Source organism: Schistocerca nitens, chromosome 5 (genome assembly GCF_023898315.1).
Source record: "Schistocerca nitens isolate TAMUIC-IGC-003100 chromosome 5, iqSchNite1.1, whole genome shotgun sequence".
Taxonomy (NCBI): Eukaryota; Metazoa; Arthropoda; class Insecta; order Orthoptera; family Acrididae; genus Schistocerca; species Schistocerca nitens.
The window spans coordinates 821,528,835-821,555,606 of record NC_064618.1 but is presented as its reverse complement, the minus strand read 5'-3'; the positions used below and the strand labels follow the sequence as shown (position 1 = coordinate 821,555,606).

The window sequence follows — 26,772 nt, the reverse complement described above, 5'->3', positions numbered from 1 at the left end:
CGAAAATGACATTTGACTCTGTCATGTGAAACTCGATGTTGTTTGCTACAAAATGATAATCTACTAATTCTGTAAGTTTTCTCAATAAATTTCTGTATCATTCCAAAGTTGTAAAATCCTTTTGAACTCACCCTCTATCGGCGCCGTCTGATACTCGTATCAGAGTTCTCATTTTGCTCTCGCATTTCCGTTATTGCCTGGCAGTTCAGGTATGGAGATGCCTGTGACAGCTCACCAGGCCAACCTGACATGAAACATGTGGCCACACACATTACATATAAGAGGATGGAGGGCGTGGCTACGCCTAGCAAAGTTTACATCTGATGTTTTTAATTTTCTTGCGTCGACGTTCCTGCTCGAAATGTAAGACAGCAGCTGAAGTACGTAGCTGTGCGCCAATGTTTACGATCTTCTGTTGTGGCGCACCAGTTACTCGGCGCCGCGCGGGATTAGCCGAGCGGTCTCGGGCGCTGCAGTTATGACCTGTGAGGCTGGTCCCGGCGGAGGTTCGAGTCCTCCCGTGTGTGTGTGTGTGTGTGTGTGTGTGTGTGTGTGTGTGTGTGTGTGTGTAGTTAAGTCCCATAAGATTTCATACACACACACACACACACACACACACACACACTTACTCGGCTCAGTGTTAACACTTTATTTTTGAATTGGTCCTTTTAGCGCTTCAGAGGAGCTGTACTGTGCTGATTTCACGATACAAAATTTGTAGAGCAAGTCTGTTTATGATCTACTGGACATACTCAGTCCATCTGAGCTGTGAGCAATAATGGCAACTTCTATATTACACACCTTTGCCTTCTCAGGAACAGTAGTGTTTGATACAAAGTGAGCCCATTTGGTGTTCATATCATAACTGAGTTTTTATTGGTTAAAGCGTTAGTTTCCCATAGAGCAGGATAGAATTAAAAACTGCTGATACACCAGCGGTTTGGTGCATTGTATTAGATCCTTATTCAGGAAGACCCTATGTAGGAGGCATTTAAAAGAAACACGTGCGGCATGCATCCTGTTCTCCACGCCCTTTCTCGATGTATTTCCTAGATAGATTAAGATATGTACTTGCTCCGAAGATATGCTGGAAATAGAGATATTGAAATCCAGAAAGGCAATTCTAGGAGCTTGGTTGTGCTAGTACTATTGTTTTTGGGATGTTGATGGTTAGGCCAAACAGTTTGTGCACTTTACCGAAACGATCTACAGTCAGTTGCAGCACTACGGATGTTTGAGCGGGACAAGCATTGTCGTCAGTATACTGCATTTACTTATGAGTGAGACTTGTGAATCTTCTAGAGTACAGTCAGGACTCGTTAAATAGCCCACCGTCAAATTTGTATTTAATGCTACTTCTGCATTGTTTACAGACGATGCCCCATAAAGGCTTATGTTGTTCCCTGCACTTCTCCAGTAGTTGTCAGGCTTAGGTCACATCCATAGTTCCTTTGGAGGGGCGAAATCCACTCTGAGATTCAGGTAGTGCAGTCTCGGAAACAGTTTATAGGCTGTTCAACAGAATTCTAGCAAAAAATTTTACCGGCCACGGAGAGCGACGATAAATATCGCAAGGGCCTCGGTCGCCTTTTTTAAAAGATTGTGACAGTTTTTGAGTTCTTCATGTCAGATGGTACCGTCAGATTTCCCATATTAGAAGAAACAGGGAGAAAAGTGGATTTAAGAGACAAGCCGCCGCTTTGAATGATCTCTAGGAGGATGCCTTCAGATCCAGGTGGCTTTCTCGGTTTCATATCTACTGACGTGCTGAATTCATGAAATGTGTCGATGGGACTGCCATAGAATGTTGTGTTAGATGTTGTGGAACCTACTCCAGAAAATCGTCATTAGCAGTAGATTTGCAGTTTGTGAGCCGAAATGCTCTTTCCAGCGATTCAAGATGTCCTGACTTAATGATGGTCGTGCTGTCGGCGGCGTGTGTGGTTCCTGGTGAGGAACGAACATACCCATGTATTTAATTTATTCAAGCATCAAAACTCAGCATGTCCCTGGCATTTGACAGACTTAAAAGTTCTTTCGGTTTTTGTCGCCACCAGTTCTTGATCTTATTTGCTTGACATTTCTGCTTGAGCTCTTGAAGTGTTGCTGTTCCATGAGTGATGATTCTTGAGAGAGAGAGAGAGAGAGAGAGAGAGAGAGAGAGAGAGAGAGAGAGACAAACAAACATCCCACTTGACACTTACGAGCTCTTAATCACTTCATTGTCGTCGTCAAATCAGTAATTTTTCCTCTTTGCGTCAAAACCAATGAACTCCTCAGCGGTCTACTTGGTGTTTTTCAAAGTGGATCATTGCTATCCAACATCTATTTTGTTAACTGGGGTACTGCTAAGTCGATCCAAAAGTGTGATTTGCAAGAGAGCGAACACTTCATTTTGTTGATGTTGAATTTTCTCCTGGAAGGATTTGAGAAATAGCATCATGGTTTACTATGAATGAGGATCCTCAGGTGGCTAACCAGCAGTTCGTGATCAGTCCAACAACGATCGATGCTTCGAGCTATTTTTGTGGTCAGGACGTCATTGTGACGCTGCTAAGTGATGAGATAGTAAGCGAGATGCCAGTGTTTAGTGCGTGGGTACATCCACGTGGTCTTATAACAATTAGGTAAGAGGAATAGCATATTGGTGATAGTAAGCTCGTGCTCAGCACAGAGAGCTAGAAGTAGCAGCCCATTTGCACTGCAGTTTCCAAGACCTTGATTACCCATGATGTTTCCCTAAAAAAGATTCTCTCTTCTCACTCTAGCATTATAGTCGCCTAGTAATAAGAGTTTGTCTTCAGTTAGTATCTTCAGAACGTTGCTCGACTGATGGCAAAACTGATTCTTATTGTCCTTCTCACTGACTACCTTGGAGCAAACACAAAGACGAGGGTGGCAAAGCTACTTTCAGCGAGGGGATTTCCAAGAGTCGTGATTCTTTCATTAACAACAAAACGGGTTAATCGATGTTGTTGCACTAACCTATACAAAGGGTGCGTGGTTCTCATGTATCGTTCCCTTTCCATAAGATAATGCATCCTGAGCTAGCCTCGTTGATGGGCCTTTCGCCTGATGGTCTGGTTTCACTAAAGGCAGCAATGGTCTTCATCGAATCTAGTTAGCTCATGGGTGAGGACGGCTGTTCTCTCTGGCCTGTTACCATTTAAGTCCAGAAGCGTCATGACATTTCATGTTCCAATAGTCATACTATTCTTCTATGTTTTTTGTCCGCAAATTAGGAGTGGCCTTCTGGATGCGGAATCCCAGCCAGATACAGGTGACTACCGATATTTTTAGCCCAACTTTTCTAAGGCGTTCCCAATTCAGGGTGGGCAGCAGTTATCCTAAATAGGCCTGCCCAGTCGCGGAAGCAGGGCCAGTCCCGGAGTAGTCGCATGAGTTCTCAGGAAGGCATCCATTACACATCTGTCGCCAATCTGCAGCTCCAGACTATTAGCTTTCGGCCTCACTAAAACCTGTTCCTACCATTCTCATCCTATCGTCTCTGGACTTTCAGGAAAAAGGCGGGGTAAGTTACCATTCGCGTTACTTTAAGGTGGATCTCAAATTGCGAGGAAGTAACCCACTCCCTATGATTCTGGAACCATTCATCGTGGTATATAGATATGAGACACGTGATTTCAGACGCTATAACTGCAACGAACTGCCACGAGCTCAAGGACAATAGGGTAGTGCCTTTACAGCTGTTTCATCTGGCATGACCTCTTTCGCCTACGCCACTGTTGGGAATCTCGCGTGTAAGACGTTCCTCTTCCGTCCGTTTCGCTGTTGTCAACTGGTTGTGACAAAAAAGTTTACAGATCACAGAAGAACTAACAGATGTGACTAACAGCCAGTCTCTGACACGGGCGAAGCTGAAGAGAAGGAAGCCAAAAACCGTCTGTACCAAGCACCCTAATGGTAGACAGCAAAATATTGACGCAGTTTTTAGTGTCTTTTATTGCAATATGCGAATCGTTAGATAGCACTTAAACATTGGGCATTGTCGCAATACACATAAAAAACTTACTGCATAATTATACTATTACAAAAGAGGAAAAATTCACATTCACAGAATTGAGACGACACATTAATACATGCATAGGTGTGCCTATTACCGGAATGAGACTACAGCCTGGAATTCTCCTATTACACATAAGTCACATTCAGATTGGTATACAACTCAAAATATTCCGTTACTGGTGATATAATTCTGCATTAGGCTTTTAATGTAGCCTTAAAACATTGTACAAGGTCTCTAAGCATTATGTAATGATTTGTACGTTGCATTAAGAAACGCTAAAAACTGTGTCAATATTTTTCTGCGTACCATTACGATGCTTCGTGCACAGAATTTTTCCTGTCGCCGTTCTGTGACTCTCCCGCGTCAGTGGCCACTGGTCATATTTGGTTAGTTGCTCGGTGATGTGTAAACTTGTTTGCATCAACCAGTTGATTTATCCTTAGCCTGTCATTCTTGCGTCTGATTCTACGCTCCCCTGGCGTTTTTCCCTTTTGCGCATATCTCCATCTGGGAATACACCTACACCCAGTGTCCCTATTTGTTGTAGTCCTTCTAATGTATCTCCCAAAAGCTTTAGCTCTTTAAGGCTCCCTCTAGTACCAAGAACGTTACTCCCGATGTCTTAACACACATCCCTTGTAATTAGTGATTGAGATATATTCCTTTCCTCGCATGTTTTGTGGAGAACTTCAGTTCGTATTTCCGTCCTACCTGCTCAAAAGAACTTTCACTTCATGGCACATTTTTTTTATAATCGTAAAACCTCTTAGTACTTTTTGACCAAAGGAAATTTCTATACAGGGTGTACTTCAATAAAACAAACAGCAGGGACGGTTTCTCGTTGAGAAATAGACGGTGTGCATGTGATGACAGATCGTCTCAGTACACAGTATAGAGCTGCATCACTTCCATGACGCAACAAATGTTCAGTGTGGCCACCATTGGATGCAGTTGAAACGTTCACACATCGCATCGTAGATTGCCACACTCTTTCGCACATTCAGGCCTATCTCCGAATAGCGTCACAGGCATTGTGAACAGCTGTTGAGGGCTCTGCACATGAGGAACTGGTTCGGCATGTGCAACACTTTAAGATGCTCCCAGAGGTAAAAACCCAATGTGTTTAATTCCAGTAATGCAGAAGGCCATGCTACAGGTCCTCCGCTTCCTATCCATCATCTGGGGAAGGTGGTGACGATGTTGGTGAACTGTAATGTGGAATTGACATGATGCTTCATCATGCAGAAACAACATAACGTGTCATATTGCCAAAGGCATTCTCAAACAGACTAGGCAGAGTAATCCCAAGGATTAGTCGCCAAGAATCCCTACCCACACATTGATGCTGAACCAATGCTGATCAAACACCTGAACCGACCCCCAAGGCTGGTCTGTAGCTTACAGATGATGTTTATGCAGATTGGTGGTAGTTTAGGTAAAGATTGGTTCATTGGTAAAAAGGACTGATGACAGAAATCTCCTAATTGTGATTCTCTTGGGCAAACACCATCAACAAAATCCTTGCTGTAAAGAAGTGCGTTTCGATAATCCTTGTACTCGTTGCAGCTGATAAGGTTAGTAGCTGTTGCTGTGCAGGATACAAACATTTATACTTCATCTTACACCATGTTGATGGGCCACTTGCCTGGAGCTTGTAGCCTACTAGGTTTCGTTTCTGTCCTGTAGAACCCAGTCCTCCGAATGTGGTGTAGACATGGTCCACAACCCTACTGCACGTTTGTCTGTCTGAATGGACCTGTGATCTCACATACTCATAAAGGGCTTAAAATGTTCTGTGATGTGGCTAGTGTCTGCGAGGGTACTTGTTTTGGTATTGCCGTGCTGCCTCTTGACCAGACACCATCTGAGGTAGTCCCTGACATAAGCACCTGACTGTTCTGCTGCTTACAGTTCGCTGTGTCAGACAGCCTGCTACACAAAAGAAACAATGACATGTGATCAAAGGAACTTTGTCATCACCTCATGACAACTATGCATTACCAGACATGTTCATAGTTTTGTGTAATTATCTTTAATCTCGTTGCTGTGGTACAAGCTCTTCTGTAGTAGACAAAGTTAGCTTCACCGCTGGTGAAGTAAAAGGCCGCTACGTACACTATTCTGGTCGCTATGTGCTGCCTGAGTCTGAGACTGATTGCCCCTGCGACTGAAAGTCACTGGGATGCGACTGATGATTTGACTCACTGGATGACTGACTGGACCCTCCCATCCACTGCGGCGGTCTGAATACTGGCGGTCGAGAGGGCCTTGGCAGCACGTTTCTTGAGAGTTTGTCTTTGGCCTCTCTCCTGATAGGCTCGCTTGCTCCAGTGCCTACTACCAATCTTCTCGCAGTCTCTTTGCCGATCTGTGTGCTGGTGACAGCTCATACCAGCACACATAGGACCTTTTTTCTCCATTTCTAGTCAGGAATTCGTCCCAGCAGTTCTTCGGTTTTGTTAATGTTCACCCTGTTTACAAGAACTTTTGTAATTGAGATGAAATAGAACATGCATTCTCTTTCTAGAAGACCACGCAGTGTTTCTAATTGTAAGTGGGATAATACAGCTTTTATTCATTGTTCAGCCTGTAAATATGCAACGAATGGTAATTTCAAGCTTAAACCATGTGCACATTGCCACCTTATGATGAAAAGGGTAGTTGATGCTGGAAGTTCTGTCTAATCGGAATACACAACCGTTACATCATTCAAGAATAATATTCAGCCAGTGTCGTGAGACAAAAAACATGGTTGTCTGAAGTAAAACAATAAACATCCATCAGATGTTCACTGACCACATGATGTGACTCATAGGTACCCCGTGCCAAGGTGAAAAGTCTTTGAGGCTGTTACCAGTGGTGTACATAAACGGTTGGGGGGACACCACACATAGAACGAAAGAGGACATGAAGTCATGGATGTCTCTAAATACTCGATCTTAGGTATGAATGAAAAACTCTGCGATTGCACAAGTGAATTAGAAAACTCGGCTGTATGGGTTGCTTAGGAACAAAAGTAACTGCAAATGCAAACGGGGTAAATTGTCATGGGCAAGTGAAAGATATGAAGATACTGAAGAAAGGTATGACATCAGGGAGAACTGACATGGCATGCAGGAAGGCTGAACAGATTTCGAATAAGTAAAATGTAAAGGTGTCATCCCTAGAGGTGCTTATGGGGAAAATTCTATATTTGCAGAAAAAAAGCAGTCTTAAAGTGTTACGGGAGAAATCCAATGGGAAAGAAATGTGATGTCCAGTAATGCAGCCCGAAAGCGACAGAGATGATCGGAGAAGTCAGCGAGAGTTGATACTAGTCTGAATTTACTTAAATCTGTCATGGATGAGGGAACTAGGTTGAGCAGGTACCAAAAATCTACGAAACGGGTGACACTGTCAGATATCCAGCCTCTCTGGGGGCTCACAGTTCGCCCCGTCTATCCACCTGGTTTCCTGTATTCCTTGTGGTTTCGTTCCCCTTGCCATCTCTCTTTCATTCTTCCTTATTGTGGTTTTTGGTCCCCTCTTTGGTGTTTGACCTCCACTTCTAAACTTTTCTCCGTAGTGTTAGCCATTTGGGGAAGAACTGTCTCTCTCGTCGACAGTGTGTTTTCCTCTCTCCCCCTTCCTTCTCCACCGTAGCCCCCCGTCACCCTGCTAGGTCGCCAACACTTGGAGCCAGTCTGTATGGTGGGTCTGTTATGTACTCATTTGGCTGAGACCTCTGACAACACAGGGATCACATTTCTGATAGCTGAGCTGTTGCCTCCCCATGTATGCCTAGGAGTAGTTGCTTGTATTTTTGTAGCATCGGAACTGCTGGGAATGGCTGCTGTACCAGATTGGTGTTACAACGGCTGGGTGGTGCCCTTGGGAAGAGCCCCTGATCAGAGTGGGTGGTATCATTGGGGTGCATCGCATATGAAACTTATCAGGCTCCAAAAATCTGGTTTTTGTTCTATGGACATCTTAGATTCGTAACTGATTGTTGAATGTTGCTTCTTATGATCTTGTGGCCTTCGCTTCCCTGCTACTCCCTGGGAGGAGGGCCAGGCTTGCTGGCTTGGGATGAAACACTTTCTCCACTACCTAGTATGTACTAGGGTGGGTGGGGACACATTCACCACCACAAAGCCTTTTTTAATACAGAATACAACCATGGCAAAGTGGAGTCTCTCGGTAAGATGCAGTTGGGCTCCATGTTGATAAAAACTACTTGTGCCACCCAGGCTGCTATTCATGCTTACAACCATCCTGGCGACGTCCCGGTGTCCATTACAACGTTCGAATATGGTCTAGGGAATCATTTTTCATTGGGACGTCATCCTTCATACTGATGAACTCTGAGCCAGTCTAGAATGATGGGGTGTCATTTTGTTCAGCGTGTGCAGAAAGTATGTAAGATACTGGCGCCTTTATTCTGGCTTTTGATGGAGATAACCTTCCAGAGAAGGTAAAGATTATATATTACCATTGTGACATGAGTTAGATGCCCCCCCCCCCCCCCAATGAGGTCCTTCTGGTGCTTGCATTTGGGCCACGTCTTCCTGATGAAGGGTGGGTCCTCTGCCATGTACCTTCTTAGTTGTAGCCTCGTGACCACACAGGGATCGCTCTGCTGATGCCTGCACCACTAACTCCCCACATATGCAAAGGGGTAGATGCCCATCCACCCGGGGCATCGGGGCTCCCGGCAATGGCCACCCTGCCAGGTGGCCTTTGCTGCGGCTGGGTGGCGCCCGTGGGGAGGTCCCCTAGTCGGAGTGGGTGGCATCAGGACGGATGACACGCAATGAAGCGTAGTCCATCATCTCTTGCTGATGGTGAAACACCAGCAGTCTCTAAGTGATCATGAGCTCAATTCAACGCACGGAAGTAACACCCCAAATCGTTCCCCTCCCTGGCCACATCATGGGAGGAACGTCAGGCTAAGGATGGCAGCGGATTTTATTCGCCCCGGTACCTTGTATGTTCGAGAGCTGATAGGGAATCTTTCTTGACGATGAAACCTCAGTTTTTTGTTGGGCATGTAGAGGACAAAATGAGATCTGGGTCAGTCTTGATCAAAATAGCTTACTCTGCCTAGTCACGGGAGTTACTCGCTTGTGACAAGCTGGGGGACGTTTCTGTAACAGTCACGCCCCATAAGAGCGTACCATATTTCACAGGGACCTTCTTTTGCAGTCCGACGATGAGCTGCTCGCCAGTTTAGAGCGGCAAGGTGTACATTTCGTCCGGCGTGTCCACCGGGGTCCAGAGGATAATCAGGTTGCCACCGGTGCCTTCATCTTGGCCTTTGAGGATGATACATTGCCCGAGAAGGTCAAGGTGTGATGTAAAGCCCTATATCCCTCCCCAATGCGGTGCTTTAAGTGCTGAAAGTTCAGCCATATGTCTTCCCACTGTACTTCCAGCGTCACATGCCGAGATTGCGGACGCCCACCACATCCCAATACTCCATGTGCCCCACCTCCCATCTATGTCACCTGTGGAGAGCACTATTCGCCTTGCACGCCTGCCTGCAGGATTCTCCAGAAAGAAAGGAAAATCATGGAGTACACGACCCTGGACAGACCGACCTACACTGAGGCTAAGAGAGAATTTGAACGCCTGCATCCTGTGTGTATGACAGTCTTACGCCACTGCTACAACAGTTCTGGCACCATCAGCTCCACCAACCCAGGTCACCTCTCGGAGCCAGAAAACTACACCTGCCTCCTTGATGGTGGGCGCATTTCCCTCCCTGTTGCTCCTGCACCACCTACTTCAGGAGCAACACCCCGTCCCCACTTTTAAGCTGGAGAAGTGTAAGTTTTCTTCGGCTTCTCTCGCTAGGAAGGGGTCCCTTGGGTCACTCACTTCCCAAGTTTCTTCTGATGCGAAAGAAGACACCTGCCAGGGGCTGAAGAGCCCAAAAGCAGCTTGTCATAGGGCTTCACGCTCATCCTCAGTCCTGGAGACTGTGCTGCTGAAGTCCTCCCCACCAGGAAAACCCAAGGAGCAGCGAGAGAAATCGAAAAAGAAAAACCCTGAGACCAAGGAAATTGCGGTGGCACCCACACCACCGCTACCTACAAGTTATGCGACTGAGGATAGGGTGGTGATTTTGGCGTCCGCTGAGGACCTACATCTCGCCGGACCCTCAGACACAATAGATATAGATTGCTCAGGCAATTAGTCGGTGGCAGCAGGTGACTCTGAGGCGTAAACTGCCTCATTGAATGTTTCATGCCTTCCCAGTCTCACAGTGTGATCCTCCAGTGGAATTGCGACAGTTTTTTCCACAGCCTGGGTGAGCTATGGCAACTGTTAAGCTTTACACCTGCTATCTGCATTGCCTTCCAGGAAACCTGGTTCCCAGCAATGCGGACCCCTGCCCTACGCAACTAAAAGGAATATTACAGGAACTGTAGTGACTATAATAGTCTGTCAGGTGGAGTTTGCATTCATGTCCTAAACTCAGTCTGTAGTGAACTTGTACCCTTCAAACCTCTCTTGAAGCAGTGGCTGTCAGAATGACAATGCAGGAAATAACTGTCTGCAATGTATATCTTCCTCCAGATGGTACAGTACTCCTGAATGTATTAGCTGCACTGATTGATCAACTCCTTAAACCTTTCCTACTTCTGGGAGATTTTAATGCCCATAACTCCTTGTGGGGTGGTACCATGCTTACTGGCCGAGGCAGAGATGTCGAAACTTTACTGTCGCAATTCGACATCTGCCTCTTAAATACTAGGGCCGCCGCACATTTCAGTGTGGCTCATCGTAGTTACTCGGTCATTGATTTATCAATTTGCAGCACAGGTCTTCTCCTATCTATCCACTGGAGATCACATGACGACCTGTGTGGAAGTGACCACTTCCCCATCTTCCTGTCACTGCCCCAGTTCAGGCACACTAACGCCTGCCGTGATGGGCTTTGAACAAGGTGGACTGGGGAACTTTCACCCCTGCTGTCACTGCTGAATCTCCCACACACAGTAACATCGATGTGATGGTTGAGCAGGTGGCTAGCACAATTATTTCTGCGGGGGAACACACGATCCCTCGCTCTTTAGTGTGCCCGAGGCGTAAGGCAGTTCCTTGGTGGTAGCCGGAAGTCGCTGAAGCAATTAAGGAGCGTCGGCGAGCTCTACAGCGGCATAAGAGGCACCCTTCCCTGGAGCACCTCAAAGCCTTTAAATGGCTCCGTGCCCGCGTTCGCTACTTTATCAAACAACGGAAGGAGTAGTTTTGGGAGAGATAAGCCTCCACCATTGGGTGCCACACGTCATCTTATCAAGTCTGGTCAAAGATCGAACGTCTTTTCGGGTACTAGGCCCCCAACAGCTGTCCCCGGTGTTACCATAAATGGCGCGTTACGTACCGACGCAAATGAGATTGCTGAGCACTTTGCTCGAGCCTCTGCTTCGAAGAATTACCCCCCAGCCTTTCGCACTCTTAAACGGTGGCTGGAAGGGAACGTCCTCTCATTCACTACACGCTGCAGTGAATCCTATAACGCCCCATTTACTGAGCGGGAGCTCCTCAGTGCCCTTGAACATTGCCCCGACACAGCTCCTGGGCCTGATCGCATTCAGTCAGATGATTAAGCATCTCTCATCTGACTAAAAGTGACATCCCCTCATCTTCAACCGGATCTGGTGCGATGGCGTCTTTCCATCACACTGGTGGGAGAGGACCATGATTCTAGTGCTCACACCTGGTAAAAACCCGCTTGATGTGGAGAGCTGTCAGCCTCACCAACGTTCTTCGTAAACTGCTGGAATGTATGGTATGTCGGCAGTTGGGTTTGGTCCTGGAGTCACGTGGCTTGCTGGCTCCATGTCAGGGCGGCTTCCGCCAGGGTCGCTGATAATCTTGTGTCCATCGAGTCTGCCATCTGTACAGCCTTTTCCAGATGGCAACACCTGATTTGTCTTTTTTGACTTACATAAAGCGTATGACAGGACTTGGCGGCATGATATCCTTGCCACATTGTATGAGTAGCGTCTCCGGGAACTGCTCCTGATTTTCATCCAAAACCTCCTGTCGCTCCATACTTTCCGTGTCCAAGTTGGTGACTCCCATAGTTTCATCCATATCCAGGAGAATGGAGTCCCACAGGGCTCTGTATTGAGTGTCTCTATTTTTTAGTGTCCATTAACGGTCTAGCAGCGGCTGTCTGGCCTTCCGTCTCACCTTCTCTGTATGCAGTCTACTTCTGCATTTCGTACTGCTGCTCCAGTAGTGTCGTTGCTGAGCGGCGCCTCCTGGGAGCTATGCGCTCTAGCCCACAGCCTGGAACCCGCACTTTACCTTAATGACGATCCACTCACTGTAGTGGAGACATATCAATTCCTAGGACTGGTTTTCGACGCTCGATTGACTTGGCTCCCTCATCTTCGTCAGCTTAAGCAGAAGTGCTGGCAGTACCTCAATGCCCTACGTTGCCCGATCAACACCAATTGGGGTGCAAATGGCTGTACGCTGCTGCAACTCTACAGAGCCCTTGACCAATCCCGAACTGACTATGGGAGTGTGGTTTATGGTTCGGCAGCGCCTTCAGCATTGCATTTACTCGACCCTGTGCGCCACTGTGGGGTTTGATTAGCGACAGGAGCTTTTAGGACAAGTCCGTTGACCAGCGTACTGGTGGAGGCTGGTGTCCCTCCACTGCAGATAAGACGTGCGCAACTGCTGGCCAGTTACGCACCACACATTCATAGTTCCCCTGAGCATCCGAATTACCGTCTCCTTTTCCCGCCCGCGGCTGTCCATCTCCCTCATCAGCGGCCCAGATCGGACCTAACGATTGCGGTTCGCGTGCGGCCCCTTCTCTCCGAGCTGGAGTCGTTCCCTTTACCACCTCTCCTTGCGGTCCGTTCACGTACGCCTCCATGGTGTACACCTCGGCCGCAGCTTCGTAGGTCCTTTTTGCATGGTCCTAAGGACTCCGTTAACCCCGCAGCTCTCCACTGTCACTTCCTCTCGATACTTGACGTTTGCCGGGGCTCTGAAGTGGTTTACACCGACGGCTCAATGGCTGATGGTCACGTAGGCTTCGCATATGTTAATGGAGGACATATTGAGCAGCACTCCTTGCCAGTTGGCTGCAGTGTTTTCACTGCAGAGCTGGCGGCCATATCTCGTGCTCTTGAGTACATCCGCTCATGCCCTGGCGAGTCATTTCTCCTGTGTACTGACTCATTGAGCAGCCTACAAGCTATCGACCAGTGCTACATTCGCAACGCTCTGGTAGCGTCCATTCAGGAGTCCATCTATGCCCTGGAACAGTCCCGCCGTTCCGCCGTGTTTGTGTGGACCCGAGGACACATCGGAATCACCGGCAATGAACTTGCCGACAGGCTGGCCAAACAGGCGACACGGATACCGCTTCTGGAGAGAGGCATCTCCGAAGCTAACCTGCGTTCTGTCTTACATCACAGGGTTTTTCGGCTTTGGGAGACGGAATGGCATAACAGTACTCACAACAAACTGCGTGTCATTAAGGAGACTATAAATGTGTGGAAGTCTTCCATGCAGGCCTCTCGCAGGGAATCAGTTGTCCTCTGCCGGCTCCGCATTGGCCATACGTGGCTAACGCATGGTTACCTACTCCGTCGTGAGGACCCACCTCAGTGTCGCTGTGGCTCCCAAATGACAGTCGTCGACCTCCTGCTGAACTGCCCACTTGTAGCTGCTCTGCGGCGAACTTAACTTTCCCGGCACCCTGCCTTCGGTGCTGAGCGACAATGCCTCAACAACAGCTTTAGTTTTACATTTTATCTGTGAGGGTGGGTGTTATACTTCGATGTAGGTTTTAGCGCATGTCCTTTGTCCCTCTGTCCTCCATTCTAGTGCTTTTAGGGTGAAGGTTTTAATGTGTTGCAGAGTGGCTGGCTTTCCCTTTTTATTCTCATGGTTGGCCAGCCACTGTAATCTGCTTTTATGTTTTACTCTCTCCTGTTTCTAGCGGTTCTCTGTTGTTTTCTTGTCCTCTTTTGTTCCTTTTAGAGTTAGTTGCCTTCTCTTTCTTCTTATGGCTTTTTCCCTTCTTTCCGTTGTGTGTTATATGTTTCGTCCGTTTTATTCTCACACTTCTGGCATTGTTTTATTAGGAGCAAGGGACCGTAGTTTGGTCCCTTCTCCAGCCTTTAAACCAACCAACCAACCTCCCCTGCCCCTTCTTTTAAACCAACCAACTAACTTTATTGCCTTTCACTCGGCAACATGTGTTGTTCTCCAGGAATCTCAAGGTACTGATGCTCACTGACTGAAGTTTTGTTGGTTCTGTGCTTTTTCAGAACCGAGTTGACCCTTTCAGGGCTTCCATTGGCATCTGCACATTGACCTGTATAGATTTTTTAGTACATGGATCCCACTTCATACCACCCATTGGAAGCCGTTGCCATTCAGGTCCAGTTGGACAGTGGCGTCACATTTTGTAATCTATCTCCCTTGTGGCAACCCACCTACGCGTATTACCCTAAATGCCCTCCTTCAGCAATTCTTCCTCCCTCTCTCCTCCTCGTGAATTTTGGTGCCCATCACCCTTTTTTGGGGGGGATGGGCAATGTTTTTTCATCTAGTCGGTGGCTCCTCTATGACAAATTTCTTGCGGAACAAGACCTGTGCTACCTTAATGATTGCTCCCCTACCCATCTTAGTGCTGCATATAGCAATTTCTCTGCCATTGATCTTTCACTCTCTTTCCCTACACTTCATTTCTTTCACTGGTCGCCACATAATGATTTCTGTGATAGTGACCATTTCCTGTTGATTCTGTCGTTCCCTTTCCTCCTCCTGATGACCCAGTTTTCCCCCATACTGATTTCTCTCTGTAGACGTCCCACATTGTTTCCACTTTTTTTTTTAAGTTTTGCCGATGAAGTCGTCTGTGATCGGTTCAACAAGATAATCTGCACTGCCATTCCCGCACTTGACTGGCCCCATTCGCCATCGGCCCGTTCGTGGCGGAGCACGGCCTTTTCCACTGATATCGGTGATCGTTGTCGCATCTTGCAACACTGTAAGTGGCACCCCCTCCTCCACCGATCTTATTATCTTTACATGTCTTTGTGGCAATGTCCCTTCGTCACGTTTTTGGGCTACACTCTGTACCCTGAAGGTTGTCAGCGGCAGTATCTTATTCCTGGCCTTGCGAACCATTTTGTGGCAGGATCAGCGTCAGCCTCCTGTCCAGCCCCCTTCCTCCTCCGGAAACAGCGTGCTGAAGCTTCCCGTCTTAAGTTTTACCCCTTATCAGGTGGAATCCTACAGTGAACATTTTACTGAACGGGAGCTACTTCTGGCCCTCTCTTCTTCCCATGATTCAGCTCCTGACCCAGATTCCGTCCATAACCAGTTGCTTAAATACCTCAGTCCTCCATGAAGCCTATATCTCCTCAGGTGTTTAATCATAGTTGGCTCCAAAGCGTTTTCTCTTCTCAGTGGAGAGACAGTATTTTGCTTCCTGTCCTTAAGCCTGGCAAGGATCCGTTGTTGCTTGGGTGAAAAGCCACTGAGCCTGACCAAAGTCCCCTGCAGGTTACTAGAACAGGTGGTGGCTTATCAGCTAAATTGGGTCCTTGAATCGCAGGAACTTTCATCTCGTTACCAGTGCAGCATTCGGTAGGGACAGTTTCCGATAGATCATCTGCTTCGATTAGAAACAGCATTTCGGCAGGCATTTTCTCAGCGCCACCATCTTGTCGCAGTTTTCTTCAATCCTCTTGCGCATTATACTCCATGAGTTACGTCTTCAGGGCCACCTCCGAACTTTTATTCGTCAGTTCCTGTCCCACCTATTTTTCAGAATCTGGGTTCACTGTTTTCAGCTCTCTATGGGTCCAGAAGAATGGCATTCCTCAGGGCTCCATAATAAGTGTCCTTTTCCTCATCGCTATTAATGGACTTGTGGCCTCTGCTAGACTGTTGGTCACCCTTGCTATGTATGTTGATTATTTGAGTATTTGGGCGCGCTCTTCTCGGTGGCATCTGGCACACTTCCACGTGGGCACTCTCGCTCTGTTTTCAAATTTGTCCTCTCAAGTTGAGGGTAGTGCATTTCTGTCGCTGTACTTCAGTCTATCTTTTATCTTTTAACCAAAGAAGGTACAACCAAGTAATGTAGTAAACTGACAATTACCCTTACAAGTCACTTGCGTTAATTGCTGACTGGAATAATATACAGAAGAATAGAAAGAACAACTGAAGGCTTACCGGAGAGAGATTAGTTATGTTTCCAGAACGATGGTCTAATCCAAGAAAGTCTTACATTGGAGCTCTACATCAATGCCCAGCATCTGACCATGGTCCCCCAGTTTTACCGTTTGGGCTGTGCCTCACTGCCTCACTTTTCTCTGCTGTGACTTCCACCTTCCCTCCTTGTCTCTTCCCCATGTTCTCTCTTGCGCCCCCCCCCCCTTCCTCAAACCTTGTTAATTACTGAGCCATGGATTCGGATGAATCTCTTGTTGCATTGTTTTTTTCCGAATGCTCTTACGGGAATTTAGGGAGCCACTTTTTTTACACTGACTGCTCGAAATCCGGTGATCATGTAGGATACGCTTTCACATCGTCTGTTGGCACAGAACACAATCGCTTGCGTGCCGCATGTGGGGTGTTTACTGTGGAATTGTCATCCATCAGGGCCTCTGCTTCATTAGACAGTCCTCAATCACCCAAGTTTCGTTGTGTGTGGACTAGATGTGTGGCCTTCAGGCTACAGCTCGGAGTTTTTCCCACCATCCCATGGTCTCTGCCATCTACGACCCTCTTGCTGGTCTTGGTGATGCTGCTTGCTCAGTTGATTACCGTTGGGTTCGTGGCCATGTAGGTATCCCATGTAATGAACTTATTGATAGTCTGGTTTGGGAGGGGGAGGGGGTGTCAGGCGACCTCACTGTTCTGTGATCCTTCTGGGGGCGAATTTGCAGCTTTGCGTCAAATCTCTTTCTGCCCAATTGTGGACTGGCTATTGGGTGGCTACCCCACACTCTAATAAACAATCACCATGCAGGGGCTCACACCATCATGCGTTCTTCCCTCTGCCTCTCCTGGCAGAAATACATACACCTCTGCCATCTTCGTATTGGCATTACTAGGATGACCCATGGTTTTTTACTCTGCAACGAGCTGCCCCCCTCCCCCCCCCCCCTCAGCATAGTCGCAGGGCCCCTGATCCTCCGCATTTTGGCCCTTCACACTAAATATGACCTCACAACTTCCTTGTCTCGGGTGTTCGCGGACGACACTTGCAGTGTTAAATCTGTCCTCGGTTTTCTTCGCGAAAGTGGTTTGTACTCTCAGGTGTAAGTCCTTAAATTTTCCTTTCGAATTTTAGTCCCTCTGTTAGCGTAGAGTTTGGTTATGGAGGCCTTGCTTTCACGCCAACCAGGTTCTCCCCACCTTTTCCTTATGTTTTGTGTGATGCGTTGTACTGTTTTGTTTCCCCTTTTGTTGTGTCTTCTTCCCCTGGTGCTGTCTCCATTATATCATGATAATGGTATGGTGTGAATGTCGGAACGCGCTGGTTGCGGTACTGGTGTCCCACTGCACGTAGCGCGTCATGAACATGACTGTGACTTCTTAGGGTCAGTTGAAACTTGGAGTGCATCGCTTCAGGAATCTACCTCTCACACTGGATGACCAACGTGGCGACTACCCTCTGGGCAGTATTCACACATACGAATAAGATTACAATGTATATAAACGACCTTGGTAATACTTTGCAGGCAGTCTCTTTCGCATGGAATGAACCAGTTTTCTGTTGTGTCTGAAGTAATATTTGTGCCATTCTTGTTATAAACATTTTCAGAGTAGTCTTCCGAAGTATTTAAAGTTTTTCGGTCGTTTTTTCAAGCGTACTCCAAAGATCTTCATTTAGATAAAGGTCTGCGCTCTGTGCTGGAAACTTCAGAACATGAGGAGTATGGTACAACCACCACAGATAAAAAATTTCCGCTGTATGCTTAGGGTCATTGTCTTGTTGAAAGTAGTAATCCGTGCCTAAACCCAAGGTATCAACACCTTTCTGCAGATTTTCCTTCAGGATAATTAAATACCGATATCTGTCCATGTTACAAAAACTTTCATCTGTGGATCGTACTGTGTCCCAGGAACTTGGGTTCTTGCTTACATGCTCTCGAGCATATTAAAGTTTTAATTTTTTGTTTTTATTGCAAATGTATGGTACCCTAGGTTCACAACCTTAAAATATAGCGAAAGGCCCTTGGTGTGATTTCCTCCCCGAACTGATCATTAACATGTGCAGACGCAGCAGATGCTATCAGATTGTTTAGGATCTTTCTTACCATTCTTATTAACATACTTAATTCTCTTTCCATCAGCTCTGTGATAACGTCTTCTTTCGCTATTAATGAGAGTACTTCTTTCTGTAGATCGCCATGTTATGGACTGCACAGTTGCCCGCCTTCTTCCAGCAATATCAGCTATTTCTGAAAATGGTCTTCCCTTTTCTGTTCGAAGAGAACTATCTGCCTTTCCTTTACTTGTTTTCTTCCCTTTGCGGCCCATTTTGCTGTTGGACGGCATTCACCGCATATATCAGAACCAACATGCTACAGTTGCAGCTTTCCATTGAATGCGTTCATTGCTACAAACAGTTCATCAGTCGTTTCTGTGTGAAGCCAGCTGGTACAGAATTTTTATTTACTTTTTGCAGAAGGCTTATGCAGTTAGTAGTTTTATACGCACCCATTAGGAAGGAAACTCCATACTGTTAGTTTACCAAATAACATCTGTTGCGGCGATCTTTAGTTCTAATAAATATAGTTATTCTACGTGAACAACGATGTATGAATATTGTTTTCCGTGACTGGATTTCCAAAGGAAGTAAAGACATCGAATATTGTTATACAGAGAAATAATTATTTCCAGAGTTAATTCTGTAACATTTTATCAGAGAATGTCTTAACTTTATTTCCGCTTTTGTTTTCAGATTGAGATTGATGCTATCCTCTCCCTCAACCCTGGACTTACAAACAAGGGCAGAGATGACACTACCTTCATCCCTCACAAACTGCAACGAGTGAGTATTCTCTGATTTCCTGTTATATCTAACAGCAGCGCATTTAAATATCAACGGTACGTAAGTGCTCAAGCTGGTGAATTAAATATTCGGAGCTTGCTCCGATTTAAACGGCTCCGCACGCCATCGGCGGGGCATGTTTCAGTTAGCTTTTCCACCGAAGAAGGTAAAATAAAGAAATGCTCATTTATTACGTACAAGTGGTGTAAGTGATGTCTTGACTTCGGCTACGTCGCGAATCGATAACTATTGTCCCATTTACAGGCGAGCGTTCGTGTTTGTTGTCGAGTTCATCAACCCTGCAAGGTAAAGCAGGAAGCATCTGGACGGTAACTGTTTTCGATATTTGCTTTTTGTGTAGAATAAACACGACAGCTTTTTAAAAACAGGTTTCTGTGCCCATGTGTTCTCCAGAAGTGGCAAGTCTATTGTGTAGAAGAAACTGCTTCGACGAACATGAAGTATACCCGAAATCGTTTTTAGCCACTTCTGTGTGCTCAGTACTGCATAACAATAAAGAAATTCTTCGTAGCACATTATATGTAATATCCGATTCATTGTGTTTTTAAGATTGCTTTAGGTAATAGGCGTTAGATTCTATGTTTGGCTCTGTGGTATCCTAAAGAGCAGGACCTCATTTTGAGCGCAAAATAATGAAACAGTTACGAATAACTTTTATTGGTGTTTGCAATGACAGAAAAGAGTGGTCAAATTTTTCTAAATAAATATCGAAATAGCATCTCCACCGTTCTCCATACAGCTATATCTAGTGAACTTTCTGTTCTAGAATGTTGAAGCAGGTGTGATTAAAAGCTTGTCATATTATGAGCAGTGGTGTTTATGCTGAGACAGTAGATTTTATGAACTCTGTAGTTAAGTCATTATGAAACACCTCGGCTTTATAAAGGGGAAAACCGGCGATAAGGTGTGTCCTGGTCGTAATACGGAATTTATAACGAAGTCACAATAAAGTAGGCATGAGATTTAGAGATATAGGGTACTGTAGACTCCTCGTCCAATCTGTCGAGAAACGAAGATTATGGTTCTCAGCGCCATTCATCAGTAACTACTTTTAAAAAAATGAAGGTTGGACACTTTATTTACACATCGTCAATAGTCTTCATGAATATTGTTATGCATAAGTTTTTCAAGAAATGCGTCTCAAAACTTACGAGTGTATAAGATCTCTTGGCACATTGTCGACAGTACACTTCGTGCATATCTTTTTTCGCTTTTGTCAAGCACTCTACAACAGTTAAACGTGTGATACGGTGTTGTATATACATTATTGTTATTGCAGTGACGTTGAAAATTACTTGCTAACTGTCACACAAAAGAAATTGTCATAGAATCTTTGGCAGCTCGCATGGCACCACAAATTAACTCGTTTCTTACATACGTCCAATGCCGAAATCTGCAAAATGTGTCAGCAAGGTAGAAAATGGCTGCATAATTCCTCTGAGATAAATCTGTTATACTTTGTAATCTTATTTTAATATTGTAGGTGTTGAAACCAGATAATGTATTTCAGAGAGAAGACATGCCACGAGATTTTGTAGAAACCTCTCCACTTGGGAGATGACGCAACGTGTAGTGTCAGTATTTAATCATGATGTGTCACGGTTTACCTTGCGCTAAGTTCCATTTGATAGGTAACGTGTGTGCAAAGATTTTGAGACCAATCATCACCTTCGGCGTGGTTCATACCACCTTTTGGTGACAGTTAAATCTTAAATTCACAGCTATTGTGTGCTGTGATTCCACAAATTGACTTTTCGTCCTTCCATAGTGTTGGTATTTGAAAATGTGGGAGGAACATCATTCTGATTCTGTTGTCAAGTATGTTTACAGAGTTGGAAATTTTGAAAGATACGCATTGCGTCGTAGGAGGCACAAAGAGATATCTCTCAACTTCATATACGTTGTTTATCGGTATGTGTCAGGGGTGGATGGTGAAGAATGCTGACGGCTGTCACTTAATTTGGTTGTATTCTGCTAGTTTCCTGAAACGAAGTTGGGGTAATTATTCGCGGAGTGTTATTGCATTGCATTTGAAACACGTGGTAGCGTTAAGAAACCTACTTATGCGAAACATTTTTCTAGAATTGTGTGGCGTAATAATTAAGAATATTATTAATTTGGGAATTATTTTAGTCTTGGGGTGTCCTTGTGATCTCATGTAGATTGTGTGTGTGTGTGTGTGTGTGTGTGTGTGTGTGTGTGTGTGTGTGTGTGTGTGTGTGTTGCACCAATTTGTTCTGTACAATAGCTGAGACGAACTGCACGTCGATTCCTGTATCAGTATATTCGTAATATGCACGAAATGCCTATGTTTTTGTCCCTCCGCTTGAAGGGATGTACCCCTAACATGTCACTTAACAGCTGCATGATAGCGTTTGCGTAACAGCCTAACGTTACACGTACGGGAATTGTGACTTTAAACCAGTTTCCTATCTACATATTAGCACGGAACGTTTCGACAGCATTCTTTGTCGTGCTCTTAATTCACTTAAGGTGGTAATTCATTACTTAATTCCATCAAATACGTGTAGTAAGTGTTTTCTGTTATATTGAAATCACTTTGTTCAGAAATTACAACTACTGGAGTGTTGTGACACGTTGCATCTAGAACAGTGGCAGCATAGAGCGAGTAATTTCTTCGCAGATCTGGCGAAATGTGGGAGAAAGCGGAAACTTTGTCAATGTCAGTAAACAAAATTTGAAGTGTAACACAGAGGCAGAAGAGTAAAAAGCTTGTAATGTGTGTTGCTGAGGTCCATGTTTATCATGTCAAATTTGAAAAATGTGCTTACAACCGCTTTCAAGGAAAGCAATGTTGTCAATATAAAACGTAGTAACAGAATTCATTCAGGAGAACAAATTCTTGCAATGAAGAAGACAGTGATAGTGGCGAAGTCTCTCTCTTCACTACGCGTTTTATTCTTGAGCGCTGACCGTAATGTAATTTGCATTCCAGTTCCAGCGCCAAAGAATCAGTTTTAAAATTAGCTAAATATCGAACCCTCTGAACGCCTGTCAGGAAAATGGTACAGAACTGCGAAGATATTGAACTAGTCTGTGGAAAACAAGCGTTTCAGTATAATATCAATATATCTGTTAGAATTGATACGTAATCAGTCAAAATGTACGCTTAGGAGAGTCACGTCAGGATCAAGCCAGCCATTTACTATATATCTTGTTTGTTTGATCTTATATGATCTTGTTTGTTTCAGAGTTTGTTCAGTCAGATACCATTTATAAAGTCAAGATTAAGCAGACTTAATATTTACTGATGTGTTTATAGTAATTATTACATTGAAACTGGTTTCACATATTTTTCAGTAAGAAGGAAAGCAATTTAATAAAAAATGTAGGACTCTTACCTTGCTTTGAAACACATGACAATGAACTTTGTCGCGTAGCTCGTAACCATTTTCGCACCACCTCCATAGTATAGTCTTCTGTAACATTCTCTCACCAGTTCAAACCGTTAAACATCTGACTACACTATACCCGTGCCATATGGTGGGGTTCCAAGATTTTCCGCCCGGAAGAGGGTTGTGCGGTTTCTGGTAGATTAAAATGAGAGCCGGACCGCGAAACTAACCCTAAACCTGGCCTCTAACAGGCAGTGCTCTTGCCGACTGAGCTAACCACAAGCCCTCCACGGCTTTACATCTGCCATTACCTCTGTATTACTTCGTAAAGTTCACGGAATCTACCCTACCAGCTCCTCATAATGCAAACTATTCGTAGAATGCACGTTGGTTCGAGGGCTTGTTGTTCTTTCAGGGGGCACCAGTGGTTTCCTACGTTTCGACTGCTCGGCAGTTTTAAATTGCTTTCGACTTGTAACTCCAACGGATATTTTAAAAATCACATGTGCAAGTGCAACCATTAGGGTGCGCAATGTCCTTAGTGGATTGTGGACTGTTGGCCGTTGTGGCCGAGCGTTTCTCGGCGCTTCAGTCTGGAACCGCGCGACCGCTACGGTCGCAGGTTCGAATCCTGCTTCGGGCATGGATGGGTGTGATGTCCTTAGGTTAGTTAGGTTTAAGTAGTTCTAAGTTCTAGGGGACTGATGACCTCAGATGTTAAGTCCCATAGTGCTCAGAGCCATTTGAACCTTTTTTTCCTCGATTTAAAGATATGTCTGCCGCGACTTATTACTTACCCTCTGGTTCATTATGGTGCCCCCAGAACTCGTCTCGTACAATTGTTTTAAATTCTCAAGACTGGTTGGATGAAACACTCCTCACTGATTGATCCTGTGCGTGTTTCTCCATCTCTGCATAACTGCTGCAATCTACATATATTTGAACCCGTCTCCCTCTACATTGTACCCCCTCCCCCACTCTCTTTCCCCCATTGTTGAATTGACGTTTCTTTGATGTATCAGGGTATCTCAGACGGAATTACGCTGTTAAACGTTTATTTCTCCTCGATGAACTGTAATTCGTTTCCCAAATTCTTCAGTTTCTTTTACTGTTCTGTCTATAGATTAGATCAACTATTAGTTCCCTGTCATGTCTTTCCACTCGTATAACAGCAGTCCGGATGCTGTAAAACTTGTAGACGACATTTCAGTATCTGTATTTTATCTCTGGTGAGTTTCAGAATTCGAAAGTGTATTCTAGTGATCGTTGTAAAAGTTTTATTATAAAATGACAAATGTGGTAATTGTTGGTTTGTCTTGTTCAAAATTCCTTCAAAGAAAAGTTGTAGGGGGGTCAGTATTGCATCCGGTCATGGCCGGGGGCACCAACGTGTTGAAATGAGTGGATGAAATTATAGAGAATCCCTCAGCTTCCATAGTGTCGAAATTTGTGGGCTGTTTCATTGCCCTGATGTTTAATTATTTTCTGTCCTAGATATTTCACAAGTATCGTTACATCCAGTTTGTACAGGTACCCGCTGTTCTAGCCTTCGCAAGGCAACTCACAAGAATAATCCTTTTGTATCCTTTATCTAGTGATGAGCTAGTAAAGGTTTCTGCTGTACTCCTTTACATCTTTCATTGCGTATTTTCGCTCTTCATAGTTATAGAAATGACGATAGCATTAAGTTTTGGGGAATTTGTGTTTTATTCATGTTTTAACTTGTTGGTTTTCTTTTAACCGCACTCGTTACTTAGATTTTCGGAGGAGTGCTAAAGAATCATGTGCTCTTAATCATGCGTCATCCTATCCTAGAGAACACTACCTTATTTCTAGCCCATGTTATGGACTTCACCTTTGGTGCATAGTCACTAGCTTCCTTCCACTATTTTGATGACTGCTCCGATTATTGGCTTGAATCGTGAACCCATGCTTCACCTGCTCTGTGAAAGCACCGCACAATATCAGTTGGCTTCCTTCTACGACATCCCTGAAAGACATTTTCTGCGTTTGCTTTCGGACAACATTCAACATTAGCCCACGCATTTTACACAAGGATTTCTCATAGGTCTATTCGCATTTTCTAAAGACAATTAAACTGTAGGAGTGGTTGCCGTAAAGTTTTAATTTTCACCTGAGAAAAATGAAGCCGCATGGGTGATAGCGTCGGTCCTTCTCTACGTGATCACCCTTACATGCGACACATTTTCTCCGACAGTGGATCACTTCACAGATATTTGGATTGTAAGTCCCCATTCAAACTGTTTAGGAAACGTTCCACTTCTGTATTCACTTCGTCGTCATTTTAGAAATGACTGTCATGCGTGGTTTCTTCATCAGAGGAAAGAGCACGAAGTCACAGGTTACCATGCGCATGATAGCTGGAGACCAGACAAAACTTGATGGCCCACAGAAGTTCCAAAAATCTGCCCATTCCTCTGTGGCTGTCTCTTTAGTTGGGAATCGTGTGATCCCGCGGCCTTCCCTTCCCTAGTTACCCTTGGGAGGAGGGCCAGGTTTGCTGGCTTCGGGTGAAACCCATTCCCAGCTACCCGGTGTGCATCAGAACTGATAGGGACACTTTCACCGCCACCACCACCAAGCCATTATTTTTCGTGTGAACTATCGCAGATTAGTTTGGCAAAGTGGACACTAAGTAAGATATAGTCAAATTTGCTGTTAATCAAAATTTCTTTTGCCACACAATCTGCGACAGTGTGTGCCTGTGACAACCTTGGTGGCATCCTGGTGTCCATTACTCCTCACTAGTGTTTGAATATGGTTCAAGGAGACGTTTTTTTAGAGACCTCATCCTTTAAACTGATAAGAAACTGCTCCATTAGGTTTCGGGAATGCAGCCGCATAAATTCTGCTTCTTCTAATATTTCGGCTGTATACCTTTCAGCCGTCTTCAGAGAGAGCCGTACGACTGACGCTCCAGCGCTCGCTCCATCCTTTTAAACTCGCGGACCGCGCCACTGCGCATGCGGCCACAGATAAAAAAGGCCTTTCATATATCGGACAAACGAATCGTACAGTCCAAGAGAGGTGTACGGAACATCGCAGGTACACTCGGCTCTTACAACCCAGTAAATCGGCTGTGGAAGAGCATTGTATTGATTCTGGTCACTCATATGGTATATGAAAATGTCGAAATTCTGACTTCTGTTTCATCTTTCTGGGACTCCGTAGTAAAAGAGGCCATTGAAATCCGCTTGACGAAGAATTTAATTAATAGAGACAGCGGTTTCACATTAATAAATCATGGAATCCGGCACTTTCAATATTGAACTTACAAAGACGTCGCTACAGTTCAGCTCCCAGTAATACATCGACCTCCAGGCATGGATCGAATGCGCAGCCACAGACGTAACTCATACATATTGTACGTCTTTGCCGCCGATTAACATCATTGGCGCCTTGTTTATCTGTGGCCGCATGCGCAGTGGCGCGGTCCGCGAGTTTAAAAGGATGGAGCGAGCGCTGGAGCGTCAGTCGTACGGCTCTCTCTGAAGATGGCTGAAAGGTATACAGCCGAAATATTAGAAGAAGAAGAAGAAGCAGAATTTATGCGGCTGCATTCCCGAAACCTAATGGAGCAGTCTTTGCGCCGCGAAAACCTGATAAGAAACTCTTTGGCCAATCTGGAACAGCAGAGTATTCATGTTTAATGTGTTTCAGAACACAGAAGGCCGCAAGCATGACGACATTGATACTGACGTGTCTTTATTCTTGCATTTAAAGCCTTTATGCTTCCGAAGGTGGGCAAGGTTAGGGCTCTTGTGTTATGTGAAGCCATACGTCTCGCAACCCATGATATGTTTTCAGTGTTCATATTTCGGGCACATCCTCCTGCTGTACAGTGGACCCTCTATGCGATGAATGTGGGCTCTCTCTCCTTGAGGGAAATGGCTGTGTTACGCCTCCCGTTTGTGCTAATTGTCACAACTATCACTCTAAACACTCCTCAGACTGTGCAATTTATAGGAAGGAAAAGAACATAGAGCATAAATCCCTAGATCGTTCATCTTAATCTGAGGCTCATCAGAAATATGACTGTCTTCACACTGTGCCTGTGACCTCTTTAACTCTGTTAAGTCTTTCCCCTCTCCTCCTTCCTCCTCAACTCGGTCAGTTTCTTCTCCCGTCCTCCTTTTTCCAGTCCCTCTCGCTTCTCCCCTCTGATACAGTTCCCACACCCTCCCCTCTGGGGGGTGTAGCTCCTTCTTGCTGCCGGAGAAGTGCCTTCCTTCGGCGCCTGCAAGTGATAGGGCTCACTCTTGGGACCCCTTGCCCCGGCGTCTCCCAGACTGGAGACCTGCTGCTCCAAT

The 26,772-nt window shown here is 45.3% G+C and overlaps 1 protein-coding gene across 2 annotated transcripts in view; it reads left to right on the top strand.

The window, feature by feature from the left end:
* Positions 1–26,772, top strand: part of LOC126259250 (kinesin-like protein Klp10A) — a 291,616-nt gene that overhangs the window by 154,332 nt on the left and 110,512 nt on the right. For both annotated transcript variants that reach the window (XM_049955875.1, XM_049955876.1), the window contains exon 3: positions 18,975–19,064. In XM_049955875.1, the coding sequence (XP_049811832.1) occupies positions 18,975–19,064 (90 nt within the window). The remainder of the gene's footprint in view (positions 1–18,974; positions 19,065–26,772) is intronic.